General features: G+C 40.4%; 1 protein-coding gene across 2 annotated transcripts; it reads left to right on the top strand.

Annotated features, from left to right (window-relative positions):
• The first annotated feature begins 262 nt into the window (after positions 1-262).
• Positions 263-5,452, top strand: CGA (glycoprotein hormones, alpha polypeptide). Of its 2 annotated transcripts, XM_005421180.1 has the most exons (4): positions 263-350; positions 2,350-2,456; positions 3,394-3,578; positions 5,045-5,452. In XM_005421180.1, the coding sequence occupies exons 2-4, from the start codon at positions 2,357-2,359 to the stop codon at positions 5,120-5,122; spliced, it is 363 nt and encodes a 120-aa protein (XP_005421237.1). In that variant the 5' UTR covers positions 263-350; positions 2,350-2,356; the 3' UTR covers positions 5,123-5,452. The 2 variants fall into 2 exon arrangements, with proteins under 2 accessions (XP_005421237.1, XP_030913042.1); XM_031057182.1 differs by lacking the exon at positions 263-350 and having other exon boundaries at positions 2,300-2,456; positions 5,045-5,390.
• Positions 5,453-7,248: the final 1,796 nt, after the last annotated feature.

Below are 7,248 nucleotides of genomic sequence, written 5' to 3'. Positions count from 1 at the left end.
GTTCAGTGTTTCAGTTCCCCCGGAAACTCATACAGCACTGACTTTGTGCTCTCAATCTGACCTTTTTTTCATTATATAAGAAAAAAATAATCCTTATGAAAGTCAGGTTGAAGATAAGATCAGCATGGTGGGCTGGTAATTACATAAAGTGATGTTCAGTCATTAGAGAAAATGTACAGTTGATCCAATGGCTTAGATGTGGGCGAGGAATATGATCTAGCTGTTACTGGTATAAAAGAAAGGTGCAACTTTTTCATGCATCAGTTTTGGCAACTTACCACCAAGCGTTGAGGACAGCTCATCTTCAAACACCATCCTGCAGTTTCATTTATTCTTGTTGAACAAGGGAGGTAATATAATTTTATTTTTTCATTACTGACACAGAGGAGCAATTGCATATGTTTTGACATTCTCTCTCCCTTTCTTTCCCTTCTTTTCCAGCTGTTTCCTCCTCCTACCATTCTGTCAAAGTCTTTGCTTTGAACATTAACTTAAAAGTTACTTTGGGACTAAAACATCAATGCTTAGAGTTAAGCTTACTTTGTAAGTAAGAGAAAACGAGGCTCTAGAATTAGATTGCAGCTAAACATAGATAATTTTTGATTTTGGATTGGGTCCCAAACTTCTTCATTAGTAACTTTGTGTTTTTCTCCTGCTCAGTGGTGGCAACTGATGTCAAATATCAAACACTACACAACCTGTGGTATTAGAGCATCTTTTAGAGTCTTTAACAGAAAAAGACAAGATCTTGTAAATAATGAGATGAGAATTAATCTGCTGAGAAAGATTTAAAATTACCATATTTCTAAAGAGCTCCTGAAATTCAGGCATTATGTATTGTTCCAGTAGCTCAGGAAAGATAATATTTAATAGAACAAAGTAGAAGCTTCCTTTGATTTGTCGGTGAGATGCAATGAGTGGTGAGAACATTAACTGGTTTAACAGCATGGGCACAGTCAGAAAATTCAAGTAAGACCATCAGACAAAGCAGCTATTCCTCTGGAAAAGTAGAGAAGGTCACATCTGTGGTTTATTTTCAGGTCTCTTTGGTGGTTTTGGTATGAGCCTGAAAATCTGACTCAATAGAGGAAGTGCAAAACTGCAATTTCAATTCCCCTTTTGGTTAATATAATGTAAAATACCTTCCCTCTGGGATTCCCTTGAGCCATTACAATGTACCAAATTATAGCATTATATCTTCTTGGAAAAATTAGGGTGAAGGATGCCACAGTGCCTTCAGCAAAAAACATGGAAAACAGGATAATCTGTGTAGTGTTGTGGTGTTATTCTTGTGGCTGGCTTCTTTTATTGGAGCTATTGAAGCATTTAGGCTATCAAAAGGCTCAGGATGATGTAGCAATAGATCATTTGGAAAAGTCTGCCTGTCTTCTGTTGGTGCATGAGGCCCTCCAGCTGACTTTTTGCACTCTGAGGAATGTTCCCTTGGATGGAGCAGGGCTTAACATTAAACTGCGGAATTGTATTCCAGTGCAGGCAAGTCTGTCAGCAGTCACATCCCCTCTAAGGGATTGGAAAGAGGATATACAGAAAACAACCTTAAAAAAAGTGCTTTATCTTCTGGAGGGAGGGATCCAGCCGATCCACTCTGCTGGCTCCATAGATGCTGTTGAGTACAATTCAGTTCCCAAAATGTTTGGCAGGACGATAAGAGGCTGTGGATCTAAAGGGTGTGAAGGACCACCGTTCTCCTGCAGGCACAGCTGACTCTTGTTGAAGGAACAGGTCACAGAGGGCTGACAGCTGCTTCTCAGGAACCTGACAGCCATGTTCATTGCTTCCAAAGCTTTCAGGAAAAGTCCAGGCAGAGAAGGAAAACCACAGGTTGCATAGAGCCTATATGCAAACCTACATGCTTACACTGAACTGGCTTTTGGATACCTCTTCTAAATGCCTATTTCTAGTGCTTCCAAAATTGTTGCCAATGTTTTCTCCTCCCAATCGTTATTGGCTGCTTTTAATTCCTTTATTCTCTGTTTTCTGCCAGAACTGACTCACTGGGCAGGTGGGAGGGAGAAGGTGAAGTTACTTGTACCCAGCACCCGGCCTTGCCACCTGTTCTACACCTGTGACTATCACATCATCAGCCTGTTAGCCATTCTGCTTAGCTGGGCATCAGATCATTCTCTTTCCTCTATTTTTTTTTCTATCTAATTAGGAAGATGCTGGTTTCCACTGCCTTCATTCGTTGCACTGGCAAGCACTGCATATCAGTTTTGCTCATAAACTTTGTTTCTTTCCACTTTAGTAATCCCCGTCAGGCAGGGGTCTTGTTTTTTTCATGCTGCCTTTGGTCTCAGCCTTCAGAAACGTGTGTATTTGTATTTCTAGACAGATCATGGATTGCTATGGGAAGTATGCAGCTGTCACATTGACCATTTTGTCTGTATTTCTACATCTTCTTCATACTTTCCCAGATGGAGAGTTTCTCATGCAGGGTAAGCCGCTTTCAGCATTCAGAAATAGAACAATTATAAAGAGTATTAATTAAATTTTCACATGTTATAAATGTGGTCATAAATTTTATCATTCAGTTGCATTTATTGACAATGAGGGTATAATGAATCAAGATCATTTCACTATGAGCATGCTTCCTATTTCTTCCTTAAATTTAATTTCTCCAGGTCAACGATGTCCCAGATGACCATGTCCTCAAGTTGATATGGGTAAACTTAATCCTTGAAACACTATTGAATAGAAATGTTTGGTTTCTTGTACTCCTGTGAACTAAATTACAACGTAACATTAGGAACAGCAGAACCACAGCTTTTCCTCATAATATGCAGAATATTTTCCCTATGTAGATCCCAGAATATGGGATGCTGGTGGTGTAGCATTCTATGAAAGACATATATTAGATTTTAAGGGTACTTTGGAGGTTGCAGGGTTTTTTATTTAGCCTTAAATAAAATATAAAAAAATGTGATGTACAAAAATCTTGGTACCACTGAACGTTTAAAAATTGCTCTATAACAAAATCTTGACTAAAAACAGGCAATGTTTAAGAAGCACTACAAATCTTGCTGGTGCTTTTAACTATCTATAGCTAATAGGAAGTTTTCTGGGGGTAGCTAGTGCTCTAGACAGAAACAAGCCTTCACAAGTATCAACAAAATTGAAAAGAAAACCAGAAAAGATCCAGGAGTGCTTGTAGTGTACCTAGAAAGCCACAGCTTGTTTTACAGCTGGTATGTGTTGCAGAGTTGAAAAAACCTAAAGAGGAGAGCTTTGGTGCTGTGCTTTTCTGTTCTGCAGATATCAAGCAACAGAATGTAGCTTGTGCTTCCTCTATGGCCTGCACTTTCCCTTTCTTTTTGAAAATGAAAATACAGCTGGAAACCAAGTAAAATTCTCTTCCTTATATTTTTATGGCAGGTTGTCCAGAGTGCAAGCTAGGGGAGAACAGATTCTTTTCCAAGCCAGGAGCACCCATTTACCAGTGCACTGGGTGCTGTTTCTCCCGTGCCTATCCCACTCCAATGAGGTCCAAGAAGACTATGCTTGTTCCAAAGAACATTACATCAGAAGCAACATGCTGTGTAGCAAAGGCTTTTACCAAGGTGAGGGTGAGAATAAGGTCTGCTTTAGCTTCTTTTAGAATGCAATATTAAGCTGAAGCAGTGAATAGTAAAGAATATGGTTTTGCTGGAGGACACTGGAGAGCAGTTTGAGAGAAGAATCCTTGGCATTTATGTCCTTTATGCCTTGGTTCTTTCTTTTTTATAAAGAAGAAATTAAATCATCAACCAGTAATGGGTCTGATATTCAGCTGGGATGAGGAAATTGGTGCAGTGCCACTGAACTCTATGAAACTGCTTTGTCTCATGACACCTGCAGCTCTGGTGGTGGACTTGTCCCAGTATTTTCAACTCTCCTGGATGTGCGCCCTCCCCTTAAATGCTATGCAGTGTGTATTTGATTTTAATAAGTCAATTGCCTTGTGTCTTTCCTGCATAGACAGGTGTTCATAGAAGGTGCTTGGTCAATACTATCAATTACATGTATGGGAATGAGGGACTAAAATCATCTTTGCTCATTAGATTAATTGAGATGGTGTTTTACTTTTTCGTAGTATGACCAAGAGGGAACTGTAAATGTGTGCAAGTACTGTGAGCATTTAACATTCACCTGGAAAGGATCTTTTAAAGTTTATTCTAAATCTGATTATTTTGGGAGTGTTTCTGCTCCAAGTGAAGAAACCTTTCATTTTATGTAATAAATGGTGAGCTAGTTGAAACAAGCTAAGGTGTCTATCCTGTGGTGACCTGAATCAGGCTCATTAAATGTGTCAGCTAGAGGTTCAGCTGAGTTACCCACTCACAGACTCGGTGCATTTGAAATACCTTAGAGTACTGAAGTCATATGGGTATGGCTGGAAGACAGAGAACCCATTAAAGTGTTTCTAGAGTGATGGCTGGAGGCTTGGTGAGATCCCCTCTGACCACTCAAATGACAATTGACGGTTCAGTGGGTGCAGCTGAGGAGAGCACTGGGTCTCCACTGGCTGTGATGAGAGCCAGACACCTGACTTTAAACTCTGCTGAACCAATCCTGGCTCTTCACCTGAGGAGAACATAGATCTTATCCTACACTGACAATGCTATACTTGCCCTGAGGCAGCAGCTAGAATTTGGTTGAGATTAAGTATAAAGGTGACTCTTGGGTTTGTTGCCTTTGTTTTTGTAATTCACATCTGATGTATTTTAAGGACACTTTCTGATTTTCCATAGATTAGTTACTAGACACTTCGGAAAATGAGACACGTTGAGGAATGTCCAAGTTAAAGAGCAGCATATTGTGTCACTGTGCATGCCACTACTGAAGACTTTCACATTACAGCTCCAAAAACAGTGATGATGCAGCTTCATAGGTTGGTGTTGAGGTCATTCTAGTACATGTACCCCAAAGGGCCTGAGTACTTTTAGTTAAGAAAAAGTTTTCAGACATATTTCACTTGACAATGTTGTTTTTGCTGCACAGCTAATCCTAATTATTTGTCATATGTGTGTGTTTTCTTTTTTTTAAGATTACCCTTAAGGACAATGTGAAGATAGAGAACCATACAGATTGTCACTGCAGTACCTGCTACTATCATAAATCCTAAAGCCTGTCCCTTTGTTAATGGTCAAGGACAACAGGACAACAGTGAATGGAACATTTGTTTTTCAGCTTTTACAGCACCACAATGTAAAACCTTATGTTTTCTGGTAAAGAGTCTGGGTAGACCTCTGGATAAGATAGATGGCTATTTTATTTTCTCCTTGCTTCTTCATGCATTTAAGTGTAATTATTTCCATTAGGGATAAAATACAGCACTTGCATGACCAAATGCTTGATCTATTTTTAAAATAAACTGTCAGTTAAATCATCAATGTTTATTGAGGAAAATGGTGATTTATTAGCTTAACAGACAAAAATAGATTCTGATGCAATTTAAATTTCTAGATTTTTTAAATGGGAGAGAGAGGGGAAAAAGGGAGAGAGGGATGGGAAACTGAACAGAAGAAGAATTATTTTTCCCCTTATTCTCTTGATGATTACATTTTTTGAAGTTGCAATGTATTGTTCCTACTGCTTTTCTTCCATTTTTATTTTACCTGATGGGCAGAAAGTAGAGTAGTATAATATAACCTATGCACAGTACTCTTTCTGTGCCATCTTTTATATTTCTCTGAGTTTAATCTCCTCCCATATAGGTAGGCAAATGATGCAAAATCAAACAGTATAAAGAATTTTTGTACATTTTCATGTAGCAATGGTGGAATAGAGTAGTCATACAAGAGTATTAGCTGTTTAAGCTGCTTACCTTTTGCTTGTCTTCATCAAGGCATAGGGCTTTAGTAATTCCCAAATGCCTTGTGCTAGACCCAGGTACACAAATGGAAAAGGTAGGGAATGTGTTAGGTGAGAAGAGGACCACAGAATATGTACTCATAACACCTGACATTAGTATAAAAATCTTTAGCTGTAGCAGGTTGCATCGGGGGCTCTGGAGGAGCTGCTCGCAAGTCTGAAGCCTGCCCAAGGGAACTGAAGTGAATGGATTTCTTTGCTCTTCACCCTAATTTCTGGGGTGAGAGCATCCTTGCTTCGGTGACTGGCGGCAAGAGTTTAAATGTGGTGACCCAAAAAGCCTCAGATATATTTGTGGGGGATTTCCCTGCAACTGAAGCTGTGAGGACAGCAGTAAGAGATTCCAGTGGGGATAGGGAGGATTTCCTGAGTGGCACTGCGAGAGTGGCTGGTCTGTCCCGGGCCACGGCCGTGGCTGATACCTGTGCCGATGCCAAATGACTGAAGCAGTTTAGACGGACCCCCAGGGCTAAGCTGTGATGGGGAACTTGAGGAGCTGAAGATCGGCTTCTAATGATCGTTTAAACCCATCAGTCATCCCCCCTTCTGTCTACAGGAGTGAAAATTCAGTGCTATCTGCTAAGAACACAATCACGGGGCTTTGTAGAGAAGGAAGGCTTTTCTTTTGTAGAGGAGATGAGGTGCTTGGAGAAGCGTTTTTCAGTGTATGTTCAATGAACCTCACTAAGCTGATCTCCACGCCTTAACCCCTTAACCCTCTCTTATGTCCTGGCTTCACCGCGCCATTCCTGGGAGATGTTTTGCCTGATTTGCTCTTGAAAAAAACCGATTTTATGGAAGAGACTGATCTCGTTGCTTCACTGTTCTTACTATTCTGGAAAATTTCAATATTCTGGAAAGCTTTCCTCTTAGTGTTTTATCAAAGCCTCAGTTGCTTCCACGTTACTTGTGGTTAGAGGAGAGAAAGTTCGGTAGGATGGTCTTTAGGACTAGCTTAGTAACACCAGCAGCACAGGTTTTCAGGATGAGGAGTCTAATTTCTCATTCCGGATCATCACTCGAACATTGCGGGAATACACGTCAAGCAGCTGCTGTAGCTGACTCACAATTCCAAGCTGCTGTACAATTTTATTAAACGCGATTGATGTGGCTACTTTTGCAGGAAAGCCAGGTCCTACCTGGGATTCCTGGGCAACGAGAGAGGAGTGATTTGAAGCTGCAGCATAATTACCTTTGGGAATGGTATTGTATTTGCTCATAACTTTGACAGGACTGAAAAGGAGAGCAGGGAAACAGGTTCCCTGACGTTTGCTTGCAGGAGTGATGTGCCTTTTTGTGTTGCCGACCTTCCTGGATGACATCTTACTCAATCATCTCCTCCGCCAGAATCAAACCCTTGCTTGCCTACCTATGCTT

The sequence above is a fragment of the Geospiza fortis genome, unplaced genomic scaffold (genome assembly GCF_000277835.1).
Source record: "Geospiza fortis unplaced genomic scaffold, GeoFor_1.0 scaffold190, whole genome shotgun sequence".
Lineage (NCBI taxonomy): Eukaryota > Metazoa > Chordata > Aves > Passeriformes > Thraupidae > Geospiza > Geospiza fortis.
The sequence above is the reverse complement of the archived record's forward strand: the minus strand, read 5'-3'. Positions and strand labels throughout refer to the sequence as shown.